The following is a 15,773-nucleotide window of genomic DNA, read 5'->3' as shown; positions in this document are numbered from 1 at the left end:
TGGCTCCGTTGTCTCAGACATATCTTACAAACATAGTACCATCAACATCAACAATATAAATGCCATTATTATACCAACGAAGTACTTTTTACGCGTTTTCCGGTCTACGAATATCTCCTAGTGGCATTTACGTCATTGCTCTATTTATATAAACGGTCACAAGGAGTTAACAAGAGGCCGTCTGTCCATCGATCACTCTCCTGATTGAGGAATAAATTAAATATTAACCCATTTATGCCTAGCTTCTTGAAAAAAGGCCTTGGCAAACAACGTAGACCCAGATGAGACGCCGCATGATGCAAGAAACATAAGAAGCCATGGTTTGACAAATATTTGATTTAACATATTGTTTATATTGCAGTTTAAAAGCAATTGATGGTAGAATATATAAAATGTATTAAAACGTATAATATTCAGTTGTATAACCGATAATGAATTGTGGTATTTAATGGAGAAATGTCATTTATTTAGACTGTTAATCATGTCAATCAAATTATGTTTATTAAACAATATGTGCTTCTTTGACTTGAAACTAAGCTGAGTTTTACTAAGCTGATAAGAATTCTCAAACAAGCCTAGTCCATACACTGCACGTGTAGTTTAAAGGGACCTTTGCACAGATTTTGGCATGTATTGAAGTTTACCATTTAATGTTTTATATTGATAAATGTAAATATTGGATCTAAAAAGCTCAAGAACACAAAAAACAATATTAACATTTAAGAAAGAAAAAAGTAACCCTCAACTGGGCTCGAACCACTGACTTTGGAGTAAAAGTCTATCGATTAGACCGCTCGGCCATCCGCGCTCAAACAATGACCGATGTATTGTATACTTTATATAAGCAATACTTGAAGTATCACACAATATAACGAAAACAACAAAACTCTCTCAATTATTCAATCGTATCGCGTTTAACGCTTTATTATTATCAGATTTTAAATCGTGAAAAGATTTATATTATGGATATTTTAGAGCATGGTTAATGTTCAGTATTACTATTTCCTCACAGATATCATAACTACAACGAACATTTGCGAATCTGAAACATTTTTTTTATTTTGTCATATAACCAAACGTGGCAAGGCCCCTTTAATATACAACTTGTACTTAATAATAATACAATATAGTAGTTAATTGTTTTCCTGCTGTTGTGTTTTAATTAGCAAATGGGGATGATTGCAATACCAAGCATGTTTGTTATATATATCTAAGTCGATAAAATAAACAATTATAAAGTATAACAATCAAAATAATTGGCCATCCCTCTATTAAGCGGTAACATGTCTTAGGCAGTTTCAGCTTTATTCCACCGACTTTTGAAACATAGTATGTCTTAAACTTACAACCAATGCTATTATAACGTGTGTACATTTCTGAGTTTAACATACTAAATCATTAGGACAGTGCATCTTAATAAGGATTTTTACAGCATGAAAATATTGTTGTTATTGGAACATATCAATGTCATACCGGACTTGCGTTGTTACTACGTTCTTACGGCGACCTCGTTAACGATAGTGTTTTCAAGGACGCCGTGGACTCGCCGGCAGAACGTTTGAAGACGCCATTCAAAAGCCAAACCAGAAGAAAACAGATAGCTAAACCATTGCGAAACGGTTGGCGGTATTTTGGTTTCTTAAGAAAAATATATATTGGCGCTCTTATAGCGACCTTTTTCCTAAAACTGTAAGCTTTGGTCGTATCGATAAATATCATTAAAAATGTCAAAAGTACTAAGCCTTGCGTTTTTGGGGAATCATATGTTCTCTAGATTTTGGAACAAACAACGCATGCCAGTTCTGATGCGCTGTTATATGGCTGACGTATCACTGTTCCACAGGTCGGAAATACAAAGTAGAACAGCGCGCCATCAGTACTTCTTGACCTTCTTCTTCTTCGGCTTCCAAATCAACACGCGTACAGAACTCAATCGGAAAAACCCTGCTACTCATGTTTCTATCCACTGTAACACGTTTTCCGCGCTTGAATCATAATGGTTATTATAGCATTCGTGAAACAAACAGCGCACGGTACTTCGTGATTTGCTAAAAAGATTAGTTTGTTGCTCTGTGTGTTTTATTCTGTAACCCAGTCTTGTTGTGTTGTAGTATTGTAGTGTATTTCTTTTGACCTTGCAGTCAAGGATAACCCATGAAAGTGCAAGCACTTATTTCCAATGGGGTCCTTTGGTTTTGCGGGTAGATCGCATTTTGTCTGCAATTTCGGTCGTAGATTATATAACCGTATTCCGCTGCTCGTTGTCGGCATCTTCGCGTCCGATAGTCCTAAATATTTACCCTACCTGTGTTGCCCTATTGCAGCGATCGTTATTCCGTAGTCATTTTATTTAGTTACGGCACCAAATTTCGTTAGGTACATTAAATAATAAAAAAAGACATACCGTACGCTAGTTCTAAAAACGTTGTATCAACTGAACTCATGTATACTTCAATTTGTCGTTAAGGCTAAAGCAAAAGGAGTTTTGTTTCGTCCATACAATTTGAATTAATGTGAATAATACACATTTCAAATAGTGTTTGTTTTTGTAAAAATGAAGAAAAACATTGTATATGTACACATTTGGTATTTCATCAGCATGAGACGGATTATCTGTAAGTATAAAGCGTGATAAAACATAAATATAAGGAAACATAAATACTTTTAAACGACAACAGTGGAAAAGGCTTATTAACAGTTCTAGATTCGTTATTTAAGATAAAAAGTTGTAAGTTACAAGTTGTAAGTTGCGACCCATCCGCTGCTAGCATAGTGAGTTCCCGCCGCAAATCCATGGTACACAAGAATGTTGTTTGTAAATTTGTGCTATCAATTTAAAAATCACTGTACATATTGTAATTTGATCGTTCATTTTTAATATATATTTCATTGAAAAATATAATGCACATAAGCACAATGCATTATGTTCGGAGGATAGTCGTTAACGTTCACTAATGTTTCCTTCTGTTCTTTCACACTCATAAGGCTGAGCAAATGTATGTTAATGCAAGCAAATACCGAAGTCATGTCTGGGATCATGTTTGTATTACATTTTGGAGCAAACAGCGCATGCAAGTGCAAATGCGCTGCTGTATGGAGGACATTTCAATGTTTTACAAATCGGGAAAACAAAGTTGAACAGCGCACCATTAGTATTTGATGAACTACTTCCCGGAGCTGCCTCGGCGTTCTGATCAACACACACATATTGCTTATTGTTATCGAGGCTGTCTCGCTCAGCCATTAGAAAACCATAGTACTCGAGTTTCCATCCGCTGTAACACGTCTTCCTTGCTGGAATCATAATGGTTGTTGTAGCATTCGTGAAACAAACAGCGCATGGTACTTCGTGGTTGTTTAATGAAGACAAGGCTGTTGCTCCATCTGTTTCGTACTCTGCCCCCCACATGCTGCTTCTAAACTTGGCATTTGTGACAACAGTTTCCAATTCAGGATCGGAAGGTAGACACTGAAAATCTGCGCCCCCTCCGATGTAGGAATAGTGAGTTCCCCCTGCAAATCCATGGTACACGAGTCTGTTGTTCGAATGAGGGCACGATGATCGACCCCACCGGATGTATGTTGCTCCAGTTGAAGACATCAACAGTCTTGCTTCAATCTCTTTTAAAGTGCCAATTGCGCCTGTAAATTAAGAATAGTACGTTTGTCAAATTATGGCGGTGGAGAGGAAAATAGTATTACGCTCTTGCAAGATTTATTGGTAAATGTATTTCCTTATCGAGTTGAAATAATAAGGACCAACCGGGTACTAGTACTAAAGGAATATTTTAAAAGGAAAATTACACCCAGAACCAGATAGACAAATATGATTAAAACATCACATTGCACAGTTCGCCATTAGTCAATTGTAAAGCAAATCGTTTAACTGGCTGAGGTACTAAAATGTTGTTCTTGTTTTATTTTAATTTCGATTACCGGTATCGATTATATAATTATATACACTTTTCTTGTTGTTGTTGTACATTTTAATAAACACTACAATCATTATTTTAACACTTATGCAAAACTGGAATGAAGTGAGAGAAAAAAACTTGGATCAAAGACGTTAACAAACATGTTATAAACCCACCTTGCATCGTGCGGTTTAATGTCTGCTCCATTTTGAATTCCATTCTCACAAACTTCTCCAACAATTTCTCCTCGTAGTTGGAAGGAGTACACTCGGGCTCCGTTGTTTCAGACACAACTACCAAACAAACTAACATCAACATCAACTATATAAACGCCATTATTATACAATCGACGTCCTTCAAGCACGTTTGGCGGTTTACGAATTCCTTCTGTTCGAGTTTATTTGATGTCTTCATTTTATATATACCTTAACAAAGAGTAAGAAAGAGAGTCTGTTCCTATATCGCTCACCTGAGGGGACTTAACAAGTTTAAAGTTAGATGCATTCATGAAACACATTTAGTAATCACACTCATTTTAAAAGTGCACATTTGACCTTTACTGTGATACATAATCGCATGTGTTTATGGTTCGGTATGTTTGTGTTGACTGAGCTCATGAATTTCGTGTAACTAATCAGAAATCCACTCTTTTATTTTAGACATATACAACTGTGTTTTTTTTTCGACATTGGGCTTCTTTTCAGCGGTTTTGCTTTTATTTATAAAAACGCAACAAGGAATTTTCAAATTGATTAGCTTATTCACATCTCTATAAACGAATTTATACTTTCAGGTTGTGATTTAAAGATGGCCAAATAATTATTTCTAGAATCCTGCCAAGTAACCTGGTATTTATTTTAAAGACAACATATTCCACCTTTTAAACCTATCCCTTCATTGTGTAATTTTTTTTCGATACTTATAACACTGGAAAACTTAGATTATATGTGTAGTAATCGATTCACACATGGCGTTTTCATTTTCCGTTTAACATTTTAAGTTTTCATAGGTACACTTGATTGTGATCGTTCTAGACAAGCATTTGGTTTCTGATTAATTATGGAGCAAGTATGCAGTTCGGTGTGTGTGTGTGTGTGTGTGTGTGCTTTTTTCAGTATATGAGGTCCTTCCGCGCCAGATGCTGCATTATGTGAAGACCCCGCGTGTGTCCCAGCACTTCTTGTTAATTTACTTTCTAAACTCACGAAGTTTTACACGAATTTTTAGTTAAAGCTGCAATTTCTAGCTACTTAGTTATTTTTTAAACATTCTCATTTTTCGTAGTATTGTTTGTCGGAAAAGCCGATTTACCCGGAGCCGGAGGAAACCCCTCCTGTCTGGTATTGTCATCACTAACCAAACTCACATGCTTAAGGACACATGGGTTGAACCCAGGCCGCAGAGGTGAGAAGCTTGTGTACTAAGTACTGCGTTTAGCGATCAGTCAGTGTGAGGCTTACTCTAAACCCGTTTTTACCCGATGCTTTGCATTGACCGTTCCAATGCGCTGATCCCAGTTTTTATAATTTTATGTTTATAACTTGTGTTCTGTTATACAATAAGCGATAAGAACAAGACTTTCTCTCCTGCTAGAATGTATTGACTGTCATTGTTTTCTATGTTAAACCAAACCAAATCATGAACTCTAGTAAAGCTACCGCGTTATAGAAAGGTAAATCTTCATATTTTATATGATTATTGATTTTGATATAATCACCGGTATGTGGATTTTATCATACGGTTATTTTTACGCATTATCTATATTGGTTGGGGGCATTCCTATGTCCTGTTTCCAAACAAAAGGTATTTATATGATTAGTGAATCATTAAACAACCAACTTTAACAGTATTTGTTTTCAGATTATAACTCTTGGACTAACAGGGCGTTGGGTATGCACACATATGGTAAGGTCAGGGAGCAGAAACTGATGAGGTACGAATGTTATTATGAAAATAAGGGAATACTCTCAAAAACAGTCAAATTATTGAAAAGAATCCTTACATCTATAACCAGTTAATTTAATCACAATTAATTTATTCTTATTTATATATATATATATATATATATATATATATATATATATATATATATATATATATATATATATATATATATATTGCAGTTTGCATTAAATAAATAACAACCGGACGGGAAACGCCGACAGTTTAGTATGATTACGTACTTGTTCGTGGTTTGGGTAATATGGACAGTTTTAATGAACATAACTTTAGATATCATTTGAAAGAGACGGTAAAATAGTCAAAGATATAAAACAAAGTAATATGTTAAGTGTGAACACTTATTGTCCTAGCTTATTTTTCCTGCTGATATTAAAAGACAAAAATAGAAAAATTGTTTTTTAAACAGCGTAATTATAACAAACTTGACATTATACAAACTTCAGAACGAAAGATAGAGGAAAACGTTTGAAAATTTGCTAACCTTGTGTCAGCACTTTTGACCGTATTCTATATTACTTCCAATGCATAAGGAGCACAATTAGATGACGATTTGCTACAATCGCCTGAGAAAAATCCTCATTTTTTGTCATATATGTGAATAGCTTTTTTTTAGACGAACACGTGAGGTGGAGCAAATATTTCAATTTTTTTTTGTTGGCACTTTAAATGTTTAAAAATATATCACGTTTTATCTTTGTGACGGTTCTTCACATAATATGTTCCTGTCGACCCTAACACACCGTAGGGGCTTGAAGCGACTAAGGGGGTAACATACAACACACAATTACGACAAACTTTTGTCAACATGAGTTTTTTCGGGTGAGCTTATAAAGAAATATTAAAAATACAAATCAAACATTTCTAACTGAAGTGCAACACGAGTGCGTTTAATTTTTTTAAATTTTAGTCTTGAAAACCGCAACTGAAGAACATGAAGAAAATTCGTTCAAATTTGACTGACGTCGTTGTAAAGACCGGAAAATTATCTTGAGATCAAACACCAAATTAAACGTAAACAGGAAGACAAATAGATTCCATCACAAAGACATCAGTTTGAACAATAGATCATGTGATACGACACAATATGACGCGTTTTGCCAATCCAAAAACAAAGGCGTAACCATTGTATGGAGATATTTTGTAAACAAAAACTGTTTCTTATATCATCAGTATTTTTCGGCGTTTCACCCACGAGATCGTTTTTATAAATCAAATTGCGCACGCAAAGATAAATACGTCTTATGTTTAAAGACACTTAAAATCTTAAACACTGTTAATCATGTGTGCTTGTCTACCTAATGATACATTTCTTATCAATGGCGTTGATACCTGTAAAAAAAACTGTAGAACGTGTTAATTATCAAACAACCAAATACGTTACAACGTGTACTCACTTCCAAGAAAACATAATAAGCAACTGTTCTAAATGTGCTGATATAGTGCAACCTATGTATGTAATCAACGCACCATTCATTATCCTTATTATCGATTAATCGACTTAATATCAGGATGACTGGCAAAGTGTATTTGCAAAAACAAAATATTAGGCCTGATGAAAGGTCGCCATTTTTTAATAACATACACAAGGATAAAGGGGAGTGTGAACATACAAGTATGTTTTTTAAACGAATTTTCTGATCATGTAAAACGTGGTTTGAATAACTTAAAGACAATCAAAAGGTTAAAACGAAAGCTAGAGTGAAATACTTTCAGATTCCATGTTTTTTAAAAGAATTTGTACTTTCGTTGTACCGGCAGTCAACACTGTTTTTAAAACATTGACAACATAGTGTATGTGTTTTTTTTTTCCTGTTCAAGTTATTACGTTTCCACTAACATTGCTGTTTGAGTTACACTCTTGGTAATCTCACCTCACTTATGTTTATTTTTATTCCTATACAGCTAAAAGGTCCGACAAAACTTTAAAAAAGGCGTCTTCAATCTTTCCTGAACTACTTCATTGAGCCGCCTCGGCGCCCTGGTCAACACACGTATACTGCTTGTTGTTAGCATCACTGCTGCGCTCAGTCATCAGAAACCCGCGAAACTCGAGTCTCCATCCGCTGTTACAGGTTTTCTTTGCTGGAATCATAATGGTTGTTCTAGCGTTTGTGAAACAAGCAGCGCATGGTACTTCGTGGTTTGTCAATGAAGACAGTGCTGTTGCTACGTGTGTGGTACTGGAACCCGATTATGTTACTAAGATGGTCTTCTCTTGTGACTACAGTTTCCAGTTCAAGCTCGGCGGTAAACATTAATAGTCTGCAGCCCCTCTGCTGAAATAATATGCAAATCCATGGTACACGAGACTCGTAGTCGAATGAGGAAACGACGATCAATCCTATCGGATTTATGTTGCTCCAATGGAGGACATCGACATTTTTAAATCAAGTCTTGCTTCAATGTCTTTTAAAGTACCATTGACGCCTGCAAAATAACAATTATACACTGAGAAAAGTATCATGTATGTCAAACATTATTGCTCTCGTGCAAATTATAATGGTAAATTGATATCCGTGTCGAGATGAAATAACTAATAACTAAGAAACTAGTTTTTACTTAAATGTTTATAAGAAAAGTTACTACCATAACCAGACAGACAAATATGAATACAGAAACACATTTCAAAATTTACCATTGCTCGATTGATTAGGTGGTAAATACCCCGTGGCTGTGGCAAGCTTTTGGGAAGCTTTTGTACTTGCTGGGATACAAATATTGTGTGGTAGTTTTAATTTAATTTGGATGAACAGTAGTGATTTTATCATTATACATTTTTTTCCTTTTTGTTGTTTCATGCTTTTGAAACAATATAATTAATATTTTTGTCACTATCTTATATCAAATATCGTACGTATAAAATAAGAGAAAGAATATTAAAAATAAACATTTTAACACATAAATGAACTCACCTTGAATTGTGCGGTTTTGTATGAACAATAGCTTTTCAAAATCACCGATACGCTTCAATGACTGCTCCATTTTGAATTCCATCGTCACCATCTTTTCCAACATTTTCTCATCGTGATGGAAAGGAGAACACTTTGGCCCAGTTGTTCCAGACATATCTGACAAACAAAGTTCCATCAACATCAACGATATAAACGCAATTTAACACGTATAACGGTCAACGAATTTTTTGTATTGGCGTACACGTGATGGTTTTATTTATATGTTTGGTTACAAGGAGCAAACAAGAGGTTCGTCTGTCCATCGATCGCTTACCTGATTGAAAAACAAACATCAAATATATTGAGTAATCACCATTAGGAGAGTAGCACGTCATATGAACAAATTGTCAAATTGAACTTTAACAAGCCGTGATCCCAATTTTGTAAGTTTTATATTCATATTTGGTGTTCTGTAAGTATTAAAAGTAGATACGAACAAGAATTTATTTCCTTTTAGAAAGTACATGTATACATTGTATCATGAATTGTGTCTAAATTTATGCACACCCCACCCAGTACTCTAGTTAAGGAACTATACGCTTAATTCCATCATTACCATTCTCTCATGTTTAAACAAAAATTAAACAATGTGATGTTTATTTCAAATATAGGATATCGTAAAGCGCTGTCTAATTGTAGCTTGCATTAAGTTACTTACGAGTTGGTTTACGGACATTTCCGTGGATTGGGCAAAATGTACGTTTTGAATCGCGTGCAATTTATACTTGATTTGAAAAAGAATGCTTTAATAGATAAATGTACAATTATATATTTTGTATGGTTTGAAATAATATTGCCCTAGCTTAATTCACCTGCGCAAATTTGAATTTCAATATTAAAAAATAACAATGTTTTGGAAATTCTATGTATTCCTCTTGTCAATACTTGTGAACGAATCCCATATAACTTTCAGGTAAAAAAGGAAAAAAATAGTTATTTGCAAAACAGAAATTACAGACAGCTTTTTAACAATACAAGTATGGTTACTTGATGACTTTTGCTAGAATCGCATTGGAAAAATTATTTTACATTCAAATTTGTCGAAGATGCAGATAGCTTTCCAAACTAGACCTAAATGTGTGGTCACGTGCTATTGCGACACAAATGTTTATCGTTTATAATTCTTTGGTACTCTGAATGGTTTTACCTATATAAAATGTAAGCTAGGTGTCAGTTCTTTACATACGCTGTATACCGTTCCACACCGATGTGGTTTTAACCGAGTTCAGGCTGAATCACGACTGGATTAGGAAAACCAGCGGGCATCACTGCAAAATACAATTACAAATGACTAACGGATATTTCGGATGAGCTTTTTAATCATTTTTTTTACTGTAATAAAAAACAACTAAAATATATCATTTAATGAAATTCAACTGATAAAGATGTTTATACCGGGACGTTATCTGTGCTCTAAATTTCGGAACAAACAAGAATGCAAGTGAAGGGGCGTTTCTATATGGAGGATATTTTGATGTTGAAATCTCGGGAATTCAAAGTTCAATTCCACGACAGCAGTATTTGATGCACTACTTCCTGGCGCTGCCTCGGCCTCCTTTTAAACACATGCGCATGACTTGTTGTAAGCATGTCGTGCTCAGACATAAAAAACCGCCATTATCTGTCACATGTTTTCCTCTTTGCTATCAAAATCCTTGATTTGGCGTTTTTGAACTTTAGCGCCTGGCATCGCGTCACTTGACAATGAAAACAGATCGGTGGATCCGTGTGTTTAGTACTCTGATTCATAGCCGCTGTTTGAAAGAGAACACTATATCCTACTTAGACAATAACACACGGCAGAGCTGGACCGGGCGTCTATTATCGACCCGCTGCCAACATAACGGCCTGAGGGCCATTATGCGGCTATGGCCGATTTGAGACGTCCGGCCCAGCTCTGCCGTGTGTTATCGTTTATATCACATATCATACTATTTTGATCCTTCACTAAAATGTATTCAGATTCCAGCTTGTCGTACTTTTATTTTCATTCAATTGATTATGCAATTTATGGCGTATCTCATTTGGCGTAATTTCAATGACGAAACCAGCTAGACTCTCTGGATTTTAGGACAACAATTCTGACGTGGAGGGTTTTTATTAAACAGTTAAATATTTTTTAAGCATCGAGCGATTCAAAAACATTTTTCGGATTTTGTGTTTGTCATGCATTCTTGGGAGCTTCGATAGAAATAAAATTATTGTAATCGCTTCGACATTCGATTTCGTAAATCGAGTTTATGCTGACAGTGTTTAGCATTCGATACAATCGTTCAAAAAGTGTGATTTAAAATCAAAATAGATAAACGGATGGAATAACAGAAAATGAAATTACAAATCTTTGTTATTTTATTATTATTAAAACCGGATTTAAGTTGTCATCGAGGTAAGTGTGTATTTTACTATAAATTTGGCTGTATGACAAATCTTGTTAAAGCAAAAATAGAGGCGATTTTGTCGCGTTTTAGGGCGTAGCGAAGTCACAATTCAAAAGCTTATATTGCAGTAGAGACGTATCAGACATGCCAAGAACGAAGTATACAAGCCATAACGTGACCAAACATCGGTGCTTGATCATCGAGAAATCGCCGTAAAAACGAATTGAAAACACTTCGGACATGAAGAAACGCCGCACAAAAGCGAAAAACAAAAAAAGAAAGACTTCGGACTTTCTTTGAGAGTAAATAAATACATTGGCGTATTTATCACGACATTCGGCGTTTTCCCAATTTTATTTACGTTTTGGTCGTCATAAAAATGGAATGCCGATGAAATGGAGGTATTAAAACGTTTAAATAAATCTACGTTACTATTTCAATAAGGGCTTCATGAGGTGAACGCTAATGAACAGTTGTAGATTCGTTATTGTTTTTAAGTTGTACCTTCGTTCTGGTGATAAGCACATTTTTAAAATCACTGTGTCTACTTTGTTTGTTATTTTACTTCAGCATATTTTATTTTCAATTAGAGTGCATTGCAATTTGCAAATTAGAATGTCAAGTTCGTAACAGAAACATCCACTTGTATTTGAATCAGAAATGTACAACAGTAATCGGCAATTAGCGCTTGTGTTATCATGTTTTCTCTAAATTATGTAGCAAACAACTCATGTAAAGGCCCTATTCCACTACAAAACAAGCCCACGATTCGCCACGATTTATCACATTTATTGAATCGGGATTACTCGTGACAGTCTACGATTCAGTTACGACACTGGTACGATTGAATTACGACGAATCGTGTGGTTCGTTTGAAGTCTTGCGAATAGGGTCGCGACCTCACTACGATGTGTAAGAATCTACTGCGACTGTACTACGAACGATGCAGATCGGTCACGACTAGGCTAGGACCTCGCCGAACGCACCCATGACTAAGGCGCCAATATCTATTGATATTGATCTAAATCGCGAGAAGCTTAGCGGGCTCGCAACTCACTCGGGGTGAATTCGTGAGAGTCTTGACAAAGTCGTAGCTAATTCGTAGACAGATCACGTGATCACCTATTTCCTGATTGAGTCACGAATTACCTACGATTCCATTACGACGCTCAAGAACGCACTACGACGCTGTCCCGAGTCAACTGCGATTAAAATCAGTCTAAGAGGTCCTGGCCAAATTTTAAACATGTTTAAAAATATGGCCACGATTTTTCGAGAGCTCGCGATCTGCAGGAATCTCTTACGACCGGCACACGACTAGCTACGAATGAGTTAGGACCTTCGCCGATTGAGCTACGAATGTCCCCGACCTCAAAATATTGGAAATCGGGACAAATTGTGAGGAATCAGGTCGTAGTGGAATACCCCTATAAGTGCAGATGCGCTACTACATGGAGGAAATTTCAATGTTCAACCCGTCGGAAATAACAAGTTGAACAGCGCCCCATTAGTATTTGATGAACTACTTCCTGTTGCTGCCTCGGTGTCCTTAACAAAACATGTATATTGTTTGCTGTGAGCATGGCCATTTTGCTGTGTCATCCGCTGTAACACGTTTTCCTTGCTGGAATCATAATGGTTTTACGTAGAATTCGTTCAAAAAACGCGCATGGTATTTCGTGGTCGTCTAATGAAGACACGGCTGTTGCTTCATTTGTTTCGTGCTCTGACCTGTATAAAGTTGTAATAAGCATGGCTCTTGTGACAACCGGATCTATTTCTGGTTCGGCCGGTAGGCACAGAAAGTTTGCGGTCCCTACGCAGCTATAATAGTAATTGCCCGCCGCAAATCCGTGGTACAAAAAACGGATGTTTGAATGAGGACGCGATGATCGAACCCCATCGGATATATGTTGCTCCAGCTAAGGGCATTGACAGTCTTGCTTCATTTTAATAAAGTACCAATGACCCATTTAAATTTAAAAAAACACATTGGGAAAATTACATTGATGGCGAACATTATTACACTCTTGAAAGTTGTATTGGTAAATGTATGTATGCATCGAAATAAGATAAGGAACGACCAGATACTAATACTCAAAAGAATATTTCATAAGGTAAATGCCACCTCGGACCAGATAGAACATATGCTTAAAACGACATATCTCGCAGTTCGCCATTAGTCAATTTATTATTTAAAAAAATACTCCATGGCAGTGGTAAGGCTTTGGGAAAGATTCGCTTTATAAGCTGAGTTACCAGAAAAATGTTCTTGTTTTGTTTAAATTTCGATTGGCATTATTGATTTTTTCATTATATCTGGGGGGTTTTCTTGTTGATTCTATGAGTTTTTAAACTATGCAATAATTATTTTGCCACTTTGCTTAACTGGAAGTAACATAAACAAGACTCAAGTTAAACACGTTTACAAATATGTTATGAACTCACCTTAATTGTGCGGTTTAATGTTTACATCATTTTGAATTCCATGTCACCATCTTTTTTAACAATTTCTCCTCTTAGTTGGAAGGAGTAAACTCTTCTCTGTTGTTTCAGACACAACTACCAAACACACTACCATAAACGTAAACACAATAAAAACGCCATAATTATACAAAGATCGTGCTTGAAGCACGTTTGCCGGTCAACGAATGCCCTTTGTTCGAGTTTTCTTGATGGCTATATTTATATATATGGTTACCAAGTGTAAGCAGTAGGGTTGTCTGTCTCTAGATCGTTCACATGAAGAGAAAGTAAAAAAATAATTGCAGAATACATGAAAGGTATTTAGTAAACAACACGTTTTGTTTAATGTCTGATCAATCACAATGAATGTAATCGGAAATCTATTTTGCCATTTCAAAAAAAAGTAAAACCGAGTGTATGTCGGGTTCCTCGTCGTTTTTTATGAACCAAAAAGCAAGAAGGCATTGTTTAGTTAGTCAGCTTACTCACATTCCTTTGCAATAAGTTCGTGATTCAAGCGGTAATTTTAACCTTACCATATGATTATTTCTGGAAAACTACAAATATCCATGTGTCCACTTTCCAGAAAGCACAATCCCCTTACGTATCTTTTGTCATATTCACTCTTCAGAGGTTGTAAAGAATAGAGCAATGTTTGTTATGTGGACGAAACATTTTAAATATCGTTCTTCCATCTAATCTTTTAAAACAATTTTATGATGATACATCGCTACCTTGAAAATAAATATCTTGTTTAGATGGTCCATAACTCTGTGTGTACTTTTCACTTTTAAATCTTAAATCTTATATTGTTTATGCATTTCCGATACTAAAATCATTTACCGATTCACACGTTACGTTTTAGCACTTTTTTATTTCATTTTCTGAATGCATATGTACATTTCATGTGGCCGATTTAGACACGCGTTCAGTTTCAGATTTATTATGGCGTAAGCGTTAGGTTCTGTGTGTGTGCGCATTTTAAAGTTCATGAGGTCCTATCATGCCTGAATCTGCATTATGTGTGGACCTGGCGTGTTCCCAGCTCTCCCACCTTATTAACGTAATAGATTTAAGAAAGTGAGGGCTATTTTTGTAATTAACAAGTTCCTGCTCTTTAGTTGTATTTTCATTTGCCAATTTCAAATTTGGTGTGGTCTTGGGTTGTGGGGAGAAGCTGCAGTTACCGGAGGAAATCCCACCTGTTCGGTATGGTGACTTCGGACCACACTCCCATGATTTCGGGCTCGGGTATTAAAGTCGAGCCTCAGAGATGTTAAGCGCGATTATCAACCGCTGTGAGGTTCGACTTAACGTAACACCGTTTTATATCCCTTGTGATGTACGTTGATCGTTCCATGTTTCTATCATGGTTTGTTTATAGTTTGTGTTCTCTTATAAAAGAAGTTGATATTAAAAAGAATTCCTTCCTTTTGTAGCGTCAGTGATTTCAATTTTTAACCATACCACACACCTTATTCTGGTAAAGCGAACGCGGCATGGCAAGATCAACAATTGTTAACAGCTTACATGACCATCGACGCCTCTGTATATATAGGATAAACACATATAAAGGCTATAATATATCACACTTGGAACCAGTTTTAGTGGTTAAACATGTTTGCTCAAGTTGTATGGTGTATTTTTAAACTATAATTATATTTGATACAACAATTCATTTCGATACAATTACCGGAATATAGATTTTTCTCATAATTTAGAATTTGGTCATTATTCGACTTTATCTTTAAGGTTTTATGGCATTGTCTGTTTGCCGACGAAGGTAAATATATTGCTAACGAATCATAACTTATCTAATGTTTACTGAGTAAAATCTTATATAATAACCAATAACTGGGCGTTGGGTATATACACATTTGGTAAGGTTATCAGCGGAGACTGGTGAGAACGAATGTTAAACTGGATGTTTAGCGATAATTACAATTTCAGTCAAATTATTCAAGTAAATCAAAACCTCTAGTTCGCTTAAATCCAGTACAATTCTTCTTATTTTAAAAGGCAAAATATGAAAACAGAATTGTAAGTTCAATTTAATTTCCTTGACAAAATACAGTATAGTACAATCTCATTGTTTTTGCGTG

General features: G+C 35.6%; 1 protein-coding gene across 1 annotated transcript; it reads right to left on the bottom strand.

Annotated features, from left to right (window-relative positions):
* Window positions 1–2,671: 2,671 nt before the first annotated feature.
* On the bottom strand, window positions 2,672–4,296 carry LOC127873858 (uncharacterized). Its single transcript, XM_052417913.1, has 2 exons — window positions 4,091–4,296; window positions 2,672–3,642 (listed from the first exon to the last, which is right to left on the bottom strand). Exons 1-2 carry the CDS (start codon window positions 4,230–4,232, stop codon window positions 3,047–3,049), a joined length of 738 nt encoding a protein of 245 aa, XP_052273873.1. The 5' UTR covers window positions 4,233–4,296; the 3' UTR covers window positions 2,672–3,046.
* Between the last annotated feature and the right edge of the window lie 11,477 nt (window positions 4,297–15,773).

The sequence above is a fragment of the Dreissena polymorpha genome, chromosome 3, assembly GCF_020536995.1.
Source record: "Dreissena polymorpha isolate Duluth1 chromosome 3, UMN_Dpol_1.0, whole genome shotgun sequence".
Taxonomy (NCBI): Eukaryota; Metazoa; Mollusca; class Bivalvia; order Myida; family Dreissenidae; genus Dreissena; species Dreissena polymorpha.
The sequence above is the reverse complement of the archived record's forward strand: the minus strand, read 5'-3'. Positions and strand labels throughout refer to the sequence as shown.

What these genes read in the sequence shown, in the direction of transcription:
- LOC127873858 (XM_052417913.1), bottom strand. Translation starts at nt 4,232, where the DNA reads ATGTTGATGTTAGTTTGTTTGGTAGTTGTGTCTGAAACAACGGAGCCC. An exon ending in ATTAAACCGCACGATGCAAG is followed by an intron (nt 3,643 to 4,090) that starts GTGGGTTTATAA and finishes CTTAATTTACAG; the next exon opens with GCGCAATTGGCACTTTAAAA.